General features: G+C 33.6%; 1 protein-coding gene across 2 annotated transcripts in view; it reads left to right on the top strand.

The window, feature by feature from the left end:
• The window catches only part of LOC127711239 (uncharacterized), a 38,760-nt gene extending 16,752 nt beyond the window's left edge, over positions 1–22,008 (top strand). Inside the window, exons 9-16 of one of the 2 annotated variants that reach the window (XM_052217229.1) lie at positions 132–1,246; positions 2,296–2,617; positions 3,426–3,579; positions 4,420–5,741; positions 15,357–16,805; positions 17,810–18,863; positions 20,399–20,520; positions 21,330–22,008. In XM_052217229.1, coding sequence (XP_052073189.1) covers positions 132–1,246; positions 2,296–2,617; positions 3,426–3,579; positions 4,420–5,741; positions 15,357–16,805; positions 17,810–18,863; positions 20,399–20,493 — 5,511 coding nt within the window. In that variant the 3' untranslated portion in view covers positions 20,494–20,520; positions 21,330–22,008. Of the gene's footprint in view, positions 1–131; positions 1,247–2,295; positions 2,618–3,425; positions 3,580–4,419; positions 5,742–6,772; positions 8,228–9,148; positions 10,197–11,391; positions 11,497–12,035; positions 13,216–15,356; positions 16,806–17,809; positions 18,864–20,398; positions 20,521–21,329 lie in introns of those variants that run through there. The other variant, XM_052217228.1, reaches the window with a different exon arrangement.
• Positions 22,009–22,466: the final 458 nt, after the last annotated feature.

Below are 22,466 nucleotides of genomic sequence, written 5' to 3'. Positions count from 1 at the left end.
AAGCAAAACTTATTGACGTATAACATTAAAGGATACTTGAAAAGTAAATTCAGATGACAACATTTACCTCTGAAGAAGACGAAGTGGTAACATATTACATTATAACGATGTTTATATTTTTCTTCAAACAGATAGGAAAGTTTAGTACAGAACAAGGACGACTGTCAGACCAGTTCAATTTACCAGTACAACTACCACCTGGACTTACTAGTGGCACATTCAAATCCGTCTGTGAGGGACGCTGTGCTCAGTGTTCATATGTCTATAACCCAGGAGAATATGCTTACATTCCAGGAGATGTAGAAATAGGTGGTATATTTGGAATTCACGATGTGAGCACTTCTAATCCTTATGTCTGTGGAGATTTGAGAACTGTTAATGGATTTCAGTTTGCAGCCGCCATGATGTATGCCGTCGATCAAGTAAATTCAAAAATGTCACCAGTTGATTTGAAAAATGTCAAGCTTGGAGCTCTCATTTTGGACCACTGTAACGTTGAAAGCAGACGATTCGATGTATTATCTTCGTTATATTCGGGACTTTTGCCTGTCGACGAACATGACAATATTACAGTATCTAAAGTTCGCGCATGGGTTACAGACAACACTAGATCGGCCATAGAAGTAAATGAAGTTGTTAAGCCGTTAAACATTCCGTTAATCAGTCCTCTTGCTACAAGCAATAGTTTGACAAATAAAGATGACTATCCTACATTTTTTAGAACGATTCAAGGTGACGTAACCTTGTCGGTTGCTATGGCAAAACTTGCAAAAGCTTTGAATTTCCGGTATGTGACTGTACTTTACAGTGATGAGGAATATGGAAAAGGTGGATTGGAAACTTTTACCGCTGTTGCAAACCAAGAAGGCGTTTGCATCCTATCCTCTCATAAAATAGATTCAACCACCAACATGACACAAGTAATACAATCTGTTGTTGCATCTACTACTCATGTTGTTGTAATATGGACAAATGGACCTCATACCACTAAATTTTATCAAGAAAAAGCGAAACACTCAGCTGCTGCAAACATAGTTGTCATTTCACCCATGCCTTTTATGTCTATTGCGCAAGGACTTGGAACAAATGGCGGGAAATCGTTCTTTTTAAATATCAAAACCTCAGTTATCAACAAGTATATGGATTTTATAAGAAATCTCCCACTGACCTCCAGCATTACGACCAACCCTTTCCTGATGGAATATTACATGAACATACTTGGATGTGATTTGCCCAATTTCTACATGTGAGTATGGTTCAATGCTGAGCGTCATGATAACCAAAATGTTTTTACGTGTTTAAACTTGTTTCATGACGTTAAACGGTTTTCTACGCATTTGAAAGAGTTCTGAAAGTTTTAAATGAAATGTTTGATCCGGACATTTTTTTCAGTGTGTTTATTCGAATTATAAATGAAATAACGTAAATTTTACGGATAACATGGTTTTGAATACGCGGCCTTTCACTGATGCTGATATACTTATCATACAGTCCTGCGGACTTTTTTTCAATTTAAAAGGGAGTCGACCGAGTTTACACACCAATAAACTACTACTAAAAAAAACCTTTATGTCTACGGGATAACGTTTTGACTTTTACCTTTTCTTTATAGTTAAATTTACAATTACCAGGAACGCTTAAAAACAAAAGTTCAGGCAGCCGAAGACTAATTATACATAATGCACTTTAAAAAGAAATATCATTTTTTCATGTGGAAGTTGCAACCGTAGTTCATATCAGTCAAGAACTGTGCAATAACTATTTCCAAAATCGAAACATTTAAGTTTGTCGGATTGTATTCTCGGGATGTTTCAAGTAATACAAAACGATTACCAGTCCAAAAAAATAGTCATTGTATGAAAAATAAAGCTTATTACGTGCTGTCAATGTCATAGAAAATGTGTTCGACACACCGCATCGTCAAGGTTGATTATGGAAATGTTAATGGCAAAATGATTGATAACAATGGCACGTGTTAGTTCTTTGATGCAATTATGAAAAGCAATATTAAAATAAACTAATGGGGAAAATGCTGCGAAAGTTAAATAATGTTTTAGGTGTCTTTATTTTCAATTGTTATTCATAGACAGAGTTCCTGTAATTATATGTTCTCATGCATACATCGAACATATATGCCTTGCAATTGACAAAGTCTGTACCGATATTGTATTTGAGATACACAATAAACATTTTTAAAATCAGTTATTTTTTTGCGATTTGATAATTAATTTGTTTATGAAATTAATCACAAACCTTTTTTTGCAATTTTGAAATATTTTTTCTGTTGCACTACAGGCATGGTGTACAATGTAGCAATATTCAAACTGTGGCAGCATGGTCAGCAGCCATTACACAAGATAACTATGTGATTCCAACCATCAATGCTGTTTACTCTTTCACTGCCGCACTTGATGCTACATTGAAAGAGAAATGTGGACCGGCTTACACAGATGTTTGCAATAATTTCCTGACGATGGACAACGTCAATAATGTCATTATGGAAAAGATGGAAACGACGACATTTAAAGATCCATCTGATTTCACTTTCCGCTTTATGAATAGAGAGGGTAATACCGGAATGAACCTGATTTATTATGATGGATCCACATTAAAAACGGTAAATATCCTAAACAACTAAGTATATTGAATAATTTTATGTGTGCCTAAAGGGATCGTTATAGCCTTTATCTTGATTGCAGTGCATCGGTTGCACCACTCTTGATTTGCCTCATAAAACCAACTGTACCATTGGCATTGATTTCAAAATTTCTATGCACTACTTTAGAATTCTGAAGTCAATTTTGAAGAATAAACTATTGAGCTTGAAAGAAAAAAAAATGTAATGGAAAGGATTTATTTTAACTTTATTGTTTTTTTCGCATTATAATTTTACCGAAGTCCATGTGTATGTGCTTTTCTTGCAAAACACATAAAACGATTCCATTGTAAACTATTATCTGCCTATGGAAGGATGTTGCAGTATTATCGAATGAAGTAAACTGGTTATATAGCTCCTCAAGTTTTCGATCTTATACATCAATGGCTTTCATTGTTTGGGGGTTTTGGGGTTCCTGACGAAGGTAAATCCAGAAAAGCGTGTTAGACGCTTTAGACGCATATACAGTGTTATCTTTATTATATGTGCACTTGGCAAAACTTTTAGGAATTTTGGTCCTCAATGCTCTTCAATTTTGTACTTTATTTGGCCTTTTTTTAACTTTTTTAGATTCGAGCGTCACTGATGAGTCTTTTGTAGACGAAACGCGCGTCGTCTTTTTTATCCTGGTATCTATGATGAGTTTATTTGTATTTAAAAATAATGACAGAAAAAAAAGATGCACATTTGAAATGATAACTGCATGACCGTTTATATGTGCCCTTTCTGTATATATCTTTGTTTCGTAATATCAGATATGTTTTTACAGGTAGGAGAGTTCGCTGGTGCATCTCTGCAGATTTCAGATAACTCATTAGTTAACTTGTTCCCCGGAACTCAGTCGCGTTGTAATGCTCCCTGTACTGAATGTGTAAACACACAGATGGAATTCTCTTATATACCGGGTGATATTTTGATTGGAGGTATGATGTATAATATAATTGATACTTTCATATTGTTAACTTTTCGTTTATATGTTATACGATTGTACTAAAACTAAGGATACAACTCCCTCAGAACGAATTGACTTGAAAAAATTAAGCTCTAATCTTTTCGTTATATTATATTAGAAAGGACTTTTAAGAAAGAATCATTGCATATCATTTGTAAACATATAAGGTACTAGAAAAAGGGATACGACAAGGGTTATACCCATAATACAGGAAGTATTCTTTTCTTGTGCGGTAGTAAGACCCGTGCTTAGAGGTTAATTTATTTTGCCTTTCAACAGCCGGTCGAAATTGGGACGTTTTTGTTTATACCTCGTTTCACCATATATAGCTGTATTTGGCGGAATATTTCTAAATTTTGGGTCCTCAATCCTCTTCAACTTCGTACTTGATTTGGCCCATTAGCAGTTTTGATTCGAGCGTTATTTATAAGTCTTTCGAAGACGAAACGCGCGTTTGGCGTACAAAATTATTTACCTAGTATTTTTGATGAGTTTTGTTTTGTTAGAGTGTCATGATATCTGCATGCTTAAAAACTCCTTACAATACAAGAGGGACTCGTAGGGGACATAATGCAAGACAACATTCGGCATATCTTACATACCATCTTTTCTTTCAAGAACAGTCAAATTTTTTCCCTCTTCATCTGTAGACAGAACTTAAATTTTTGATTTATTATTCTCTCATGCTGCATATTCTGTATATAATGGATGTTTGAAAACAATGTATCAATCATTTAACTGCTATAGTTTCTTTCATGTGTATCATTATATTTAATGAAAATTTGTCACATGGTACATTTTATATTTGTAGGGGTGTTTGACGTACACAATAACGATATAAATACATTCTCATGTGGAAATATCAAGACCCTTCATGGGTTTCAACTTCTTGAAGCATTTCATTATGCCATTAGTAAAGTTAATGATAAAGAAGGACCATTTGCTAATGTTCTGAAGAACATTAAACTTGGTGGAGTTGGGTTGGATTCATGTGAGAGCGCTATAAAAACGGGATATACAGTGTCCGATATACACAACGGTATAATTTCACTAACGAAGAATGGAGAGACAATAAATCCGGATGATATTAGTGCATACATTGCAGGGTATTCAAGTGACAGTTCATTGTATTTAGCCAGAATTGCAAAATCTCTGAAAATACCACAGATAAGTTACGCTTCGACTAGCATGGCTTTATCGAACAAGGATAAGTATCCGTACTTCATGCGTTCTGTTCCTGCAGATGACAACCAAGCCGAATCTATGATACGATTTTTGGACAATTTTGATATACGTTACGTTCAAGTTGTATACTCTCCGAATAATTACGGACGACTTGGGTCGATGGCATTTTCTAATCTCGCTAGAGAAAATAAAATATGTATTGGTCAGATGATCCAGTTTCCGGATAATGGCACAGCAACACGTGAAAGTTCAAATGAAGTGGTGTCTGCTATACTCAAGAAACCAACTGCTAATACTGTGGTAATATTTGCAGACACTGGGTACATAAATACATTATTTCAAGCAATCAGACGAAATCCTTCTGCCATTGGTAAATTTAAGTTCCTAGGTACAGAGACATGGGGAAACAATTTAGATATTCTTTCTGGTGTAGAAGACCTTGCCATCGACGCAGTTACTTGGTCATTAGAATCGACTGATATTGGTGATTTTGATACGTATTTGAGCACGAAATCTCCTGGAAACTATCCTCAGAACCCTTGGTTTCCAGCGTTTTATGAAGAAATGGTAGATTGTTATCTTACGGTTCCAGATGGTCGACATCCAGTTCAGTGCGCATCTTTGTCAGAAGTAGTTATTTCACAACGAAATTACATTCAGGATCCGGGCATTCTTCACGTAATCAATGCTGTATATGCTGCTGCCATTGGCATTGACTCTGCATTGAAACGGGTCTGTGGAGAGGATTATTCAACTGTTTGCGAGAAGTTCCGAAATGAAGCAAACCGTAGGGATATTCTAATGGAAAACATTTTAAAGGCTAATTTCAGTGATCCGACCGGATCCGAGTTTACATTCACAGACAAACGGGATGGCAATAAAGGATACCAAATGTATTCATTATCAACAAGGATGGAAGGTGATAAATTGGCATATTACTACAAAAAGGTAAGATATCACCCTTTCCTTTCCACTAAGGTAGAAGGTTATATCTACGCATGGCTTAAAATCAGAGCTTAAAATAGAGGTCTTGCAATCTTGAATTCCAAAAAATAATTACTATATACACGATAGTTTCCGATGATTCTCTTTACTTATTATAGTGGAATTCTGCTTGCGTAGTTCTTACTTTTTAAGGATTTCATTTATGTAATTTACTTTAAAAGTACGGCCTCTATTCATCGAAAGATACCCGATGACTTGTCACAAGTCAGCTTTGTTCTTTTTCTGATGTAGTTGCCTCGAATGAAATATTACGAATAAACAAGTAAAAATTTCATCGAAATTGACCATTTGTTTGTCATTTTACATTTGAAGTGATCTTTTATACCATTTCCCCTAAAAAATCTAGTTTTATTGCTTAATTTAATGTTAATTTATACATTGGACTCACCATGATTACATTACTATATAAGTATAAAGTATTTAGGAAAAAATGTAATGTCAGGTAGACAATGTATAATTATTCAAAAATTCCAAATTGCTCATTTCAAAATAAAGGTGTGTCGTTTACATTTTAATAAATAAACACGTATTCTTTTATATACTGATTTCCATAAACAAGATTCATATACATATCATTCAATCCTTGAGTAGAATATCTTGTGTGTAATTCTTGAGCTTAATGCCAACAAATTAAAAAAGTGAGTTTTTATAAAAGCCTTTCCCTTGAACTGACCTTATCACAAGTTTTAAGTAGGTTCGTCAAATATAGTAAAAAGGACGACTTAGGACAATTTGTATGACATATATGAAGATATTTCAGACATTAATAGAAATAATTTTGGTTTAAAGTATCCTTTAACGTAATTTATTACAATAACACTGTTTTTGCATGATGTTTGCATGAAAATTTGATTTTTAATTTTGTGGTGAAAACTAAAAAAAATCAACCTTACAAATCGCAGTTCTAGTAGTAAGCAAAATATATAGCTGCTTTTTCTCTAGCTTAGCATCCTTGTATTTTATTTTTTATACAGATTGGAACCTATTCTAGTGACAACAAATTGGTAGTTGATAGCTATTCGCCTCTGTGGGACGGAAGCTGCAATCGCGCCGATGCTTGTTCCGAATGTCCAACTCTTCGGTACACCACAAATCGGTATATGTTTGACAAATCAACCGATCCGACCAATCCAAACGCGGCAACACTTGTCGCAGTATTACCCATTCATGCTCAAGGAACAGATCCTTATCGCTGCGGACGTTTAAATATGGAAGATTTCTACCGAGGTCTGTCATTTTTCTTCTCGATTCAGCGATTATCGAATTCGCCGTTTGACTTGCATGGTATACTTCTTGATACGTGCACCAATAGTCTTCGAATAGATCAAGATTTGTACAATTTACTTTCGTCCGGATCTTTATGTAATACCGTATCCAATTTTGGGAACTATGTGATAAATAATTCAACGATAGGGGGTGTTATCACTACTATATCAACTAACGTCATGGCGGCAAACAGAGTACTTGCACCATTTAAGATTCCTCTTATTGGCTCTATGGCTTCGTCCGTTTCTCTAAGCGATCAGTCGGAATATCCATACTTTGCAAGAACTGTACCTCCGGACAACATACAAATGAAAGTTATTTCCGAAATACTTTACCAAAGAAACTGGACATACGTTTCCGTAGTTTATTCTCGTGAAACATATGGTGTTTCTGGTGCTAATGAACTTGAAAAACAAGCCAATCAAAATGGCGTTTGTATCGGTTTCTCCGTTGGAATTTCCTATCCAACTGATGGAAATGAAGCTAAGTCAGTCGTTGAACAACTTATCGCTCAACAAGGAGCAAATGCAATAGTTCTTATTACTTTAGAACCTAGGCCAATTTTGCAAGCGGCAAAAGACCTTGGTGTGCTAGATAGATTTATTTGGATTGGCACAGACATATGGGGAACATCACTGAATGTTGTAGAAGGCTTTGAAAACGAGGTGATTGGATCAATCACTATTGGTCTTCGTCAAACTTCTGTTACCGGTTTCGATAATTACTTAACTGATTTGTCCTATTATAACCGTAAAAACATTCCTGATGATTGGTTTGAAGAATTCTACCAGACAATTCACAAATGTCAGCTTTCAGATGCTCAAGTTGTGATGAATCAGTACCCGCTCTGTTCAAAAAGTGAAACAATTACAAAAGCTATGTTGAAAATTGACGATCATTTTGTATACACAACAATTGCAGCAACATATGCGGCTGCTTCTGCAATCGAAAAAACTAGAAACGAACGCTGCTCTGCACTATCAACATTTCGTGAATGCTTTGAAACACAGAATAACTGGGATTTACTTTTCCAAAAATTGTTGGAAACCGAATATGGTATAGCTGACGGTTTCAATTTAAACTTTAATTCAGACCGTTATTGGGATGTTGGATATACAATCAACAACTATGTAAAGGATTCTGGATCTTTTATGTATAAACAGGTGAGTGAAAGAATATTTAGTAGGCTTTCATTGTTTACAATCTTAATTGTAAAGAAATTTGAATACTGTAAACTAACTTATTTTCGTTGATTCATTTTTTCCTTTATGGTTTAGGCCATCCAAACAGACATCGCGGCATTTTTTTTTTTGCGTTTTGATACTTTTATTGAGATATTATTTGCACGAAAGATTCGAGTTTGATCTTATCGGAATGATTTACATTCGCATTAATTTCTGCTACTGAAAGTAGCTCGTGAAAAGTATACTTGTTTTACAGTATACCTGTTAAAGTTGAGGTTCCATATATATGTCAGACTTCTATCTTCTACATCTCTTAAATTGTAAAATCATTAACTTTATAATTCTAATAGGTCTATAATTTCCCATGGCGCCATATATTCTGAGTACCCTTTAGGTAATTGGTTTTTGTTTGGAAATCACTTTATCAAGTACTTTTTAGTTGACTGAAATGTTCCCATAGTACCAGAAAAACCTCAAACTTTGAGCACCTGAGATCATCCCAGGATTTTGGTGGGGTTCGTTTTGTGCCTTGGCGTTGTCATTTTAACTTTCGACTTGTTTGTTTAAATGTCCCTTTGGTATCTCTTATTTTTCCAATAGTTTGTTCCCTTTTATTTATCAATCTACTGCGTTTTTAAGTACTTAAGCATTCTCAATTTTCATTATTTTGAGCGTTCCTGATGAAGGTAAATCAAGAAAGATAAAATACTTGGTTAGTGCTTGAGTTTTCCCTTAAGTGTGCTTAACTGTTACATCAAATTGTGTCTTATGTTGACAAATTGATAGTTTTCTCCTTTCCACATGTCACGTTGGGCTTATTAATTTTTTTTTAAATTGCCTGGAAGTTTAGTCCATTAAATAAAAGAAATGTAAGTTTGACCTTTCTTTATTTTTTTGTAGGTTGGTACTGTTTTAGGTGACAATGCAGTTTCGATGTCCTCTTACGACAGCTTTAAATCCGACAGCTTTACTTCTCAATGTCCAGTTGGCGGATTTTGTAATTGCGATACTTCAATTTTTAATATCCAGCCACAAGCACAGACTTCGAACCGGACAAAGGAAATGGAACCGCGTAACTATTTGTATTATGATAAAACTGAAACTGAATATGGTACCGTGGAATATACTCTGCATTATACATGGCCAATTTGGGCAATTGCCACAGCTGTGCCTACCTGTGTTGGGTTACTTATTGGCATTTTCGTCTTTGCATATTTCTTGGTTGCATATCCGGTAAGGGGCGGCACGACAGTACTTGGATTCATGATGCTTATTGGAATTTTAGGAATCTATGCAATAAACTTTGCATTCTTTTTACCAGCATCTACTGCCACGTGTGGAGTGAGACGTTTTATGATGGGCGTTGTATATTCAATTGTATTTGCTGCACTTTTGGTTAAAGCCATTGACAACTGGCGTTTTATTAACGCCGAGTACAGCCCTCGAAAATATAACGGTCTTACTAGTACATGCTCCCTCTTTATGAGTGCTCTTGGAATCGTTTGCATACAACTCATTATTCCAATAGAATGGCTGATATTAGAACACCCGTCTGCCAGTCGTCAGTCGGACAGTATGATTAATGATTGGATGTGGTGTGATCCAGTAGACAGATACGATATTGCCTTGATCATGTCTATGATATTAGTAATATTTATCGTCATTCTTACTGCCGTATTTGCTGCTCTTGCATGGGACAGTGAAAGTAACTATTTTGAATCCAGATGGATCTTTGTGTCGTGTATTTGCACGGCCGGCTGTTTTCTTGTTTGGATGGTTGTCTCTACAAATGCTGGCCCGCCATACAGAGATGCAACTGTAGCCATGGCAAATTTCTTTAATGCAACAGCACTTTTAATATGCTTGCCAATTAGAAAGTTAGTGCTTCTGTTTCAATTTCAACGGGAGGAAGAAAAAGAAAGTATGAAGGAGGAAACGGATGATAGAGGTAGGAATTCAATTTAATTATAAAAATAAACATTCTGTTATGGTATAAACAAACTAAATATCTATTTCACGTAGGCTGCTCCACAGGACATGTAATTGATTTTCAGGAGAAATTAAAAAGGGGAGATATTCCATGAGGGAATTCAAAATATCATAAGTCGAAGAAAGACAGACAATAAAAGAAAAAAAAGACTTAACAAATAAAAAATAGTCCACAAAATACTGCATAGAAAACCAAAAGACTAAGCAATACACAAACACAACGGGGAGTAACTCGGTCCTCCAGAGGGTAAGCAGTTTTTGCTTTACTAGTGGTACCCATGATGTTGATGATTGTCATAAACTATTCAAAATTATGTTGCTTTTACTAAAAAAATGGCTGAAATAGGGCCTTTATAGCATATAGAGCAAATTGTTTTCTTCAGTGTCCAAAAACAGAAAATTATACTTAGTCATCTGCTTGACACACATGAGTTTTAACGTGTGAGCATTTTTCGGATCTGTAAGACCCACATGTTAGCCGATCCTTGAAATATTTCAATATGTTAAATGAAATTTTTCGTCACACATTTATCTAGAAGTACTAAACAAAATGACTTCATATTTAATCATCAGCTTGACGATTATGAGCTATAAAGTGTGAGCGGATATTTGATCAGTACAACACCCACTTCCTGATTGCCGATACTTTGAATTTGTCGACATTTTGAATGTGAACAAATGTTTTCGTCACACTTTTCTGAAATAAATACTGAACAGAATGACTTTATAATTGTTCAGCAGCTTGACGGTGATAAGCTAATAGGAAATTATACCGTAAATAATTACTCAATTTATGATATTCTGGAGTGAAAAAAAATAATGTACCTGATTGGTGATATTCTTGAATTAAAAAAATAAATAAAATAAGGATATGCGGTATGATTGCCAATAAGACAACTTTCCTCAGAGACCAAATGACATATATGTTAGCAACTATAGATCGCCGTACGAGTAATTACTACCCAATTTATGATATTTTTGATCGCAAAAAAAATGAATCATCTTTAAGATGTTTTTTTAGTGTATCTTGGTTCTTAAAACTCACATGATATGTAGTATCGGTTGTTAGGAATAATTACAGTTTATGTTCCAAATAGTTTTAAATATTCATGAAATTGTCAACAGTGATTCAATCTGACATTTTTAAATTTTAGTAGGCGATACTTATTCACAGTTATACTCTAATGCTGGGTATGAAAATGACATGTTTCAACCAGATGAACGAAAACCAGGATCAGACATTGGTTTCTGAATTACAGGTAAATATTACACATCGCTATTGCTTTCATATATAATCGTCTCCCTGTTACTATGATTTTCAATTTTCATTTTTTTTTTACCTTTATCTTCTCTCTCTTTCTTTCTGGAAGTTGCAGGGGACTGTCTTGATCTCATTATGTGGCCTCAACGCCCGATTGGTATAAGTAGTTCATCTATCCTGTCAAGTCTTATGTTGTGAGTTCGAATCCCGATCGTTGCGATGTGTGATCATTGTGTTCATTTACGAACTTAATTGTCAGGAATTGCGAATTTTCATGTCGAAGGTCCAAATTTTAATACATTTTATAGTTATTTAGAATAAAAAAAAATCATAGATTAAAAATCGGTACAACGAAAAAAAAGTACAACAAATAAGCAATACTAATATGAAATTAATGCTCCCTTCCAAAGCTACGTATCAATAACGTCTTGTGAAACATTTTGATTAAAAATGGTTATCTATTCACTCCCCGCTTCTATTTTAAGATTTTTGTTGTATATGAATGATGAACTGATTTTACTTATTTTCTGTTTTCAGTTGAAGTGATGCTATGCATTTGCTGCTCTCAGAAGTGTCCATTAATAAAGCAAAGATCTGACCATTAATGCTATGTTTGCGTTCAGATTTCGAAAAATTGAGAAGTCTGTCCATAACAAGAGTTACAAAGAAGCTTTATTTTACATTCTTAATTCATTATGTTCAGTCGCTAGTTAAACATTGACATTACTATTTAATAAATTAAAGAGTTATGATCAAAATCTACTTGGACGGCTTTTTGGACGTTAACCATGATCTGTGGTGTACTCTACTAAAAATGTTTACAACAAGTCGCTAGAGTGACTTGTTAGTGTATAATAATCAAGGTATAAATAATTGTTTCGTAGTAAGGTTTTCATTTTATTCTCATAACAAATTCTTATTCACATATTCCGACATGTAATGAAAACAAGAATCTGAAATCTAAATGTGTTTATAAAATACTTGAATCTCATATCTGCTTAGATTTTGGAATACCTCAATAGATGATTATAAATCTATTTTGAATTGTTCATGTTTAAGACTATCATGTCGTTTTATTGGTCTTAGACTATATTTGCTTTTAGTGTTCATTGATGTTTCTTGAGTTCTGTATTGAGTTTGTACCTAAATTCTTAATTAATGTGTTTGTTTGGTATAATGATACTGTCTCACTGAGTGTTTTATACATGCAAACATTATATATACTTGCCATTTTCCCACATATTATGACGGGAAAAGATTACAAAGTGATATGCATCAAAAGAAAAACGCATATTAAGCAATCAAAATATGAAATCCATTCAATGACTCCAAAATCAACCATTTTTTTAATAAGACAAATCATATTTTATATTCTTGTTTTAGTTTGATGATATTAAATTCGCCGTTTTAAAATCTAAAGGACTATGTGTAATTTCATTTTTTGAACCTCAAAATAAAAATAAAGTTACAATATTTTTAACCAATCACAACGTTTTGGTGTACGTTTTTGAAAATACCCAGAATGCATTAGATTCTGAAACGGCTAATTGTTTGAAATCCATATTGAGATTCTAGTGCTATGGTATTATGCTAGATTAAATCGTATTGTTTTTTTTTATACTATTGTATTTTATATGATTTAAATATTACTATTGTATGTCTGTTTGATGTAAGATAATCAATTGTGATATATTTTATACAATAAAATTGATTTTTGTATTGTTTTGATGTGATCAGATGTCTCGCTTATGCATCATATTACAAATTGAGATGTTAACAATACAAAGTCGTCTACAAGTTTGTGATGCCTTATGTATTCGTTTGGTTCTTGTTCTTGTAAAAATGTGTGTGGAGCAAGATCTGATTACCCTTTCGGAGCATTTTAGATCACCCCAGTATTTTGTAGAATATTTGTCTTTTGGTCGTTTTTTGCATTGCCGTTGTAAGTTTGTATTCGACTTGTGAGTTTGAATATTTCTTTGGTATATTCCGCCTTTCTTTCATACTTAACTGAAGTGAGCTCCTCATTGAAATTTTAATATGAATACTGGTAAGATTTAAATCTTACTACTAAATCATGCTTTTGATTGTGCATTAAGATCGCATGATGTTGACAACTGAAAGGTTTCCTTTGACATCATAAAAAAAGTTCTATTTCTTAGAATTATTTCATGTCAACATGTCCTTAACAACGTTTGAATCAATAAAAGCATATAAAACGTTTCATTCTTCCACAAGTCCCATAGTGATTATTGATTAAAAAATTGTAATACACTTTCTGTAGGATTCAACATTTGTGTCCGTTTGTCAAATATCCACTTTCTAAAGTTTGTCGTAATGTAGTTGTAATTCCATTTTTACTAAAACGTTGTAGCTTTAAGTTTGACATAGTTTGGCAAAAAAAACAACTCTGAAAAAAAATAAGATAAAAGTAATAGATGGTAGAAAGATGTGCAACAGCATGACAAAACATAAAAAGAGGAAAGGGCACATACATCATTTTATGAAAACCTGAAAATTTAAGATCGAAGCAAGACAAATCTACAAAAAAGTATAATATAAAATAAATAGCAAAGCAGTTTTATATATAATGGCAAACATGGAATGTCTGATGTAAAACTTTCCAAGTCTAAATAAATATTGAAATGTATATTAAGTTGAATATTTGTTTTTATTGTTGCACATGTTGCAGTAATATTGTTTGCATCATTAGACAATACAAAGTTATAAAAAGTAAAATAGTGCAAGGTTAACAGAAGAATACTACAGTAGTCATCTTTCCCAGATTTGTAATCATCAGAGAAACGTATTTCCATTCTAATATACTTATATCTTTATAATTATATTTTCAGAATAGAAATCAAAATAATGTTAATTATACTTTTAAAAGCATCTTTAAGAGCACCTGCGATCACCAACAGTTTTGAAGGGTTTCGTGTTGCTCAGTCTTTAGTTTTTCTATGTTGCGTTTTGTATAGTGTTGGTTGTCTTTTGGTCCGTTTCTTTTTTTTTGCCATGGCGTTGTCAGTTTATTTTTGACTTATGAGTTTGAATGTCCCTTTGGTATCTTTCGCCTTTCTTTTAAACAAATTTATTATATTAAATTCATAAAAACGTGTGATCGTCGATTCTAACTAATCGAATAAACTTGACAAAGTTAGCGAGAACATGAATAAGTTTCGAACTACTAGGTAGTAGTGAAGCATATGGAAATACCAAAACTGTAAGTACAAGGTTAATCCTTTTTAGATGTACATGTGCAAGAATCGTGTGCATGTGTAAGAATCGTGTGCATGTGTTAGAGTAGTGTGCATGGTTTTGCATGATTGAATTTATATAACAAGTATTTTGTTTGCATTTTTAATTTAATCTTTTTAGTTGCACTTAGTCTAGAAGATTTAGCCGTTCTGATATTTGCCTTTTGCTTGACCTTACACCAGCTTTTTATTGTTGATACATCACTTTACCATGTATACTACCTGCAGTTTAAATTTCAAAGCCATCATTATAACTATGTATACATGGATTTCGCTGTGCCGTTATGCATAATAGGCAGAACCAAAAACGTACGTATTAGTAGATTTTTTTCCCACTGTCGTTTATTTCTTAACAACCTGTACCAAAACATATTGAGTATTCATTGGCTACCTTCACATACAAAATTGAAAGACAAAGTTTATTAATTCGCATGGAAATTAAATCATGCATTTAAAATAACTGAGGAAAATGCCATAACTTTTCAGTGATAGAATTTTAGAAAATGTCATCTGAATCGGCAACGGTTGTTTTCAGATCTATAATTCCCGTAAGTGTGCCTACTGGTAATGTTGTTTGTGATTGCACTTCTTTGTATTTCAGGTTGGCACATTTTCTAACTCAAAAAAATTAACCTTGAAAAATTACAAGCCTTCATGGGATGGAAGCTGTGGTCGACCAGAATCTTGCACCGAATGTCCCGGATTTATAACAACAAAATCACGCTTCATGCTTCAACGATCAAGTCAAACTAATCCAGCTACAATTGTCGCATTTTTTCCAGTATCTTTAAAAGGATTTGATGCCTACAAGTGTGGAAATTTATATCTGGGGAGTTTTTATCGGGCATTGGCAACTTCATACACTTTGAAAAATTTAGCTCCAAGACCATTCAATATACGCAGTCTCGTTTTAGATACTTGCTCGAATACACTAAGAATTGACCGAGATTTGTATAGTATTTTATCATCAGGAGGTCTATGCAATTCTAAAACAACCTTTGATAGCGTTATAAATAACTCTACAATAGGTGGCGTAATAACAACATCGACTGCAAACGTTATTGCTGCCAATCGAATTCTTGCACCATTAAAGATCCCTCTTGTTGGTGCATTTTCCACCTCGAGTGTTTTAAATGACAAGTATACATACCCGTATGTAGCACGCACAATATCATCCGATTTCCAAGAGACGCAGGCTATTGCAGACGTTTTACAATACAACAATTGGACTTATGTTACGGTCATTTATTCTAAAGAAGTATATGGGAAGTCAGGCTATGAGAACTTCAAATCTCAAGCTGGTAAAAACGGCATTTGTATTACAGTATCACTCCCTGTCCCAGTTCAAGGTTCAAGTGATGATATCAAGAATGCACTTAGTCAGCTATCAACAGAAACTGGTGCAAATGTTGTTATTTTGATCGCTATGAATCCAGAGCAAATCCTAAAAGCAGCTAAGGAGCTTGGAATCATAAATCAGTATTTATGGATAGGAACAGAAACTTGGGGGACAAATACTTTAGACTCCAATTTGGTTGATGATGTTAAAGGATCGATAACAGTAGCTATGCGAAATACAATGGTGACAGGTTTTAACAATTATTTAAAAACTCTTAGATACAATTACCGAGATAATATACCAGATGATTGGTTTGAGGAATTTTACCAACAAGTTCATCAATGCCAACTTCCAAGGGCATCTGTCGTCTATTCCCAATACAAGGTGTGTGATTTGTCAGAACAGATAACTGACGAAAAATTACAAATGAACCATTATATCATTTATACAACAATAGCGGCAACTTATTCTATCGCGAATGCTATTCAGAGTACCAAAGATACTAGATGTGCAACTAAAACAAACTTCAAAGATTGTTTTTACGATAACAGTAATAAAGAATACTTATTCAAGAGACTCTTGGAGACAAAGTGGTCCGGATGGACGGATGAACCTGGATTTGATCTGAACTTTAATGAGGACAGGTATTGGGATGTTGGCTACGATATTTATAATTATGTCGTCGAAAATGGATTGCATATGTACAAAAAGGTATGATACATATTTTATAATACATTCTAAATAGAATAAGTGAGAAATTTGCATTTGGAAACGGGATTGACCAAATTAAAATATCTTAACTGCTACTCCTCCATTTTAAATACACCATTTACCAAAATACACTCATATGTAAATACAGATATAAGTTTTATGGCTTGCGATGGGTAATACTTCAATTCTATATATATTTTGTATAAGCCTCACCTTCAATGTAAACCGCTAAAGTCTACATTTGCGTATTGTCTAATCATTGGAGTAGGAGTGAACAAACAAGTATAAAACGCTTGAAGACATAAAAGGGTCCAAACAGAATAGACAAAATCATCAATGACTTTTTTTTGTGCACTTCACTTTTTTGGGGGTTTTGGTCTGTATGCTTATCGCAATTGTTATACAGTCTGTGCAAATTATGCAAAAGGTCAATAATTCTACATAGTTGGTAGTATTGTGTAATTGATTTTTATTTACGAAGCAACTATTGAGAGAGTAGAATTTCTCGACAGATTTGTTTTAATGCCCAACATGGTTATATCCCACAAATTGAAGAACACATTGTCAAGTTATCTAACAAATATTTTGATGTACCTTGTGGTTAGCTGAATGTTTGCTATGAATGCTTATTTCACATTGGGATTTGATATGTTATGATATTTTTTTTGTTAATATTGTCCCACATATGTGTTCTTTAAAGTTATCGACCGTTAGCAAAAATTCTTTTAAACCTTTGCTATAGACCGTCATGAACATTCAATGAGGTGTAAACTTTTGCTTTTCTTTGAAGGTCTAAACGTAACATGTGAAGTGTAAAACAGCTCTGAGGTGTGTGCAGTTATTTTGTATTTTCCCAATCAAGTAGTCCATGGAGACCATTTTCACACTGAAATGTTGCTTCCTGTATTCAGATTAAATACCTGAAATTTGTTCATCTTTGGATAAAGGAAACATAACTGTATGTTGTTCTACATCAATTTCCTTCTTTTATTTTTCAATTGTAGGTTGGTTCTACCACTGGGGAAAATACCGGTTCCTTCTCACCTATACTGACATACAAACCGGGTTCATTCATGTCACAATGTCCTGTAGAAAACGATTGCAAGTGTATGGATATTGTAACCAAGCAACCGTCAGCTGTACAGCAAACAAGTATAGTAGAGAAAAATGCTGAAGGACCGCGGAATTATTACTGGTATAAATATATTCAATTAGAAAAAACTGCAAAACATTATACCTGGCCAATCTGGGCCATTGCTGTATGTGTCCCAACGTGTGTAGGATTATTCATTGGACTGTTTATATTTTGTTTTTTTCTTTGTGCGTATCCAGTTCGCGGAGGAACAACCGTTTTAGGATTCATGATGATTTTCGGAATCCTCTGCATATATGCAGTTAATTTTGCCTTCTTCTTAAAAGCATCTAACTTAACATGTGGTATAAGACGATTCCTCATGGGCGTTGTATATGCCATTGTCTATGCAGCACTGTTGGTAAAGTCAGTCGATAATTGGCGTTTTATTAATATTGAATACAGCGTCCGGAAATACTCTGGACTAACGAGTGCATCATCTTTGTTTGCTATTGCAATAGGTCTCGTATGTGTTCAAATAATAATTCCAGTAGAATGGTTGATATTAGTTCACCCAACTGCAAGCCTTCTCAGTGAAACCGAACTTCACGATTGGTGGTGGTGTGATCCAGTCGATAAGTACGATTATTCACTGGCTTTATCAATGCTATTTGTTATGTTCTTGGTGCTGTTGACTGCTATTTTTTCTGGAATGGCCTGGGACAGCAAGAGTAACTATTACGAATCTCGATGGATTTGTGTTGGATGTATCAGTACTGCTGGATGTTTCTTAGTATGGATGATAGTATCCACCAATGCAGGACCAGAATACAGAGACCCTGCAGTAGCATTAGGCAACCTTTTTAATGCTACAGCTTTGTTGATTTGCCTGCCTATCAGGAAATTGTTGCTTTTGTGTAAATTCAAAAGAGCAGACGAAAAAGAAAATGAGATTGAAGATGATACATATGCTCATATGGATCAGGGTATTATAATTATATAAGTTGAAATTTTTTTTAGTTAACACTTCATCGTAAAGACAAAGAAGAATTTATTAAAGCTAGACGTGAAAATACAGATATAATAATATACTTTGAAAATTGTTATCAATTAAAGGGGCATTAGCTACTATTTAGACAAAATGTGAAATACGATTATTTTTTGTTTCAAAAAGCGCAATTTTGAAATAAAATTTCGTTATAAGCAGTCAGTTTTGCCCAAATTTGTCAAAATAAGCTCAAAAACATCGCAGATGTAGTATTGACTTGCAAGTCAATAATTTAACCTCATTGAATCCGTATTCATATGACCTTCAATTAACCCCTCAGTTAGAAATGGGTTACTCATTTGCTAGATGTGTTCAGCTATTAAAAGAAAAAAAGGCAACATTGAAAGTGAAACAAGGGTAAAGAATTTGGTTGACTGATTCGATCCACAAAAATTCATTTATTTACAGTTAAAAACGATGATAAATATATTTTTCAACCTATAATATGAAATCAAACAGACCTAAAAAATTCAAATGCACGTGCTCGCTTTCTATTTATATTCATATTTGTTTATTTCGGGTTATATGACCGTCGGCAGTCTTCGGAGGTCATCTCGATGGTTAAATAGATGGCGTCTAAACTAGAATACACATGAAATGCTATCGAGTCCATGTATTGTTTATTATTTATTTTAGACTTTTTTAAGATGTACGTTTTAGTTCGTTTTAAATCAAATATGAGAATTTGAGTCAAATCGGTGAACATGAGATTTACAGCTAATGCCCCTTGCCCACTTCATCGTAAAGGTGACAAATCAAGTCACAACACCAAACTTAAAACATGCTTGAACAAATATTCATAGGGATTGGATGCTTTGCAGTTACAATTCCATGTATGTCACCAAACCATCATACGATCACATTTTTTAAATAGTGGTAAGCATATGAAACGAAATCGAAACGGACAAAACATTTGACCACAACACACACCCTCCAAAAATAAATTAAACATTATAGATCTGATCATCTCTACAAATTGCCACATGAATTTATTGTCCACAATGTGTGTAAAACATTTTAAAAGTTAAAGACGCATAAAGAAAAATATTAAGACAAATATGATAATCCTTACTTGAAGAGCATTCTACGGTTTGGAGACTTCTGTGAATCGATAAGTGAACTCAAAGTACCTAAACACGTATTAACAGTTAACAGGTCATAATAACCAAAATCTCTACAACTATGGATGATCGATTTGGACAAAGAACTAAATATGCGTTATGCTCATTTTCATACATTTGAGTACACAAACTTAATAAGTTGTGGGTTTACCAATCACTTCGACTGGAATGGGAATGCGATAGGTTAAGACTATGACAGTCATTTGATTTGTTTTTGCAGTTGTTTTAGTTTTTGTCAGTTTACTTAATCGATTTATAATACGACATCATTGTGATATACCATCGCAATTTCGTACTTTTGATTAATTATTTTCCATTTCAATTTCTTATTTTAATTATTTTCATTTTACAGGTACTGAATTGTACTCAACTGTCTATCACAACGATGGATTTCAAGATATGTTTGAACCAATGGAAGGAAAACCTCACGCAGAAAATGGGTTTTGAATGACAAGACTATAAATATCTATATATGTAAGCTTTCAAAATTATAAAAAGAAAAAAATGTAGGATACCTGGTATGTAAAAATGTAAGAAAAATCTATAGGATAAGGAAAAACAACCTTTGAATTTGAGCGTTTCAGATTCCCTTTTTTTAATCACTTGCTAGTTGGTTAGTTATTTGGACCCAATACACGCAATTAAAATCTTCCTTGGTTATTTGAACGAATTTCTAAAGGATTAGAGAAATTAACGCCCCTTTAAAGGTGAATTTTTCAAACTTTAGTTGTTTGAGTAAATCTAAAGTGTATGTATACCTCAATGTATTTTTTTTTTGAAAGTATGATAAAAAAAAATGTATGTCTACTACATATATTATAAATACATAAGCCTGAAATAGGAAAAGATTTCATTTTAGTTACTTTTTCCTGAAATTGTCACCTTTATCACCTTATTTCTGGATTTCATATGTGGCGTCACTCCTTTTTTGTTGAAAAGTAAAGAATATGGTATTTAAAGAATATTTCAGCAATAATATGTGTGGGGGAGGGGTGGGAGCCAAAACTAATTTTGACAATTTATGCTAAAAATCATGGTTTAATGAAAGTCATCTACATTTATGACGTCACAAATACATCACTAATGACTCAACTGAAATAATTGGACATTTTAACACACGTTTTCATCAAGTTTTCACAACATTATCGCAGTATAAAAAAAATCGGATTTTTTTGGCCAAAATTATGGGTTAGTGAATCAACTCCTTTTATATTGTTTATAATCTATCCTAATATCCAATCACAACGCTCTTGTAAAGTAACAGTTTGAACATTTACTTTCAGATTGATCACTAAGCTGAGCTTTAACAAGATTGGTGCTGTTATTGTGTTGTAGTTGTGTCATATGGTGACAATGACAGATGTCAGATAATATTGTCATATATTTTCTTGTATATTGTTTACCGTTATAGTGCTAATAGTTTTACCTATATTATTAGAATTACAGATGTCAGCATTTTCGTCATGATGAATTTAATCGCAATTCAAGTCCCTTTATATGAACAAAACTATTGACATAGACACTATGCATCATTGTTTTATATTATCATTTGTAATCTAATGTTCCCATTGTATCGATGCTTATGATCTTTATAAATTCAGCACAATCTTATTAGAATACAGATCCTGTGTTCATGCTTTGATTAAAAGGATCTGACAACAATCCGTTCTATATTTTGTTCTGGTAATTATTACATCAGACAATGAATGTTTAGCCTTCAAATGTTTGAAGGTGTATATTAATCCGACAAAACCAGAGGATCCCGAAAGGTCTTCAAAACAGAAAGTATAACGGCCCGCGTTTTCAGATCCTTGCAAGCAAAGTTGGACACAAGATCTGTATTTTAATAAGATTGAATGCAGCATTGTCCCCTTTTATACTTTTATTTTTCATTAAGCGATAAATTGAATTAAGAAATAATTCCTGATCAAAATGTACAAAATAAAATGAGGACAAAATCATGATGTTTGTTTCTTGTTTTTATCATTGCACACAGGAGGTATTATCTTAACGCACTTGAATGAACATCATCTTCTTTATGAAGATATATATAAGAAAGAGCAAACGCATTTCGTCGGAGTACCAGAATAAGTTTATAGTAAATAAACTCATCATAAACGTTTCGTCTACAAAAGACTCATCGGTGACGCTCAAATCAAAAATGTTTAAAAGGCCAAATAAAGTATGAAGTTGAAGAGCATTGAGGACCCAAAATTGCCAAATACGACTAAGGTATTCTATTCATGGGATAGAAAATCCTTCGTGTTTCGAATATTCTAAGTTTTGTAAACAGTAAACTACTACTACTAAACAAAACCGTAACCTAATACCGATGGAAGAACGGTGGACAGACTAACTGACGAACGGACAGGAAACATGATACCCTTACTATCTTATGTTTATGATTTGATATGCCTTTA

Source organism: Mytilus californianus, unplaced genomic scaffold, assembly GCF_021869535.1.
Source record: "Mytilus californianus isolate M0D057914Y unplaced genomic scaffold, xbMytCali1.0.p SCAF_8, whole genome shotgun sequence".
NCBI classification, from domain to species: domain Eukaryota; kingdom Metazoa; phylum Mollusca; class Bivalvia; order Mytilida; family Mytilidae; genus Mytilus; species Mytilus californianus.
Note: the sequence above shows the minus strand (reverse complement) of the source record. Positions and strands in the feature narration are given on the sequence as shown.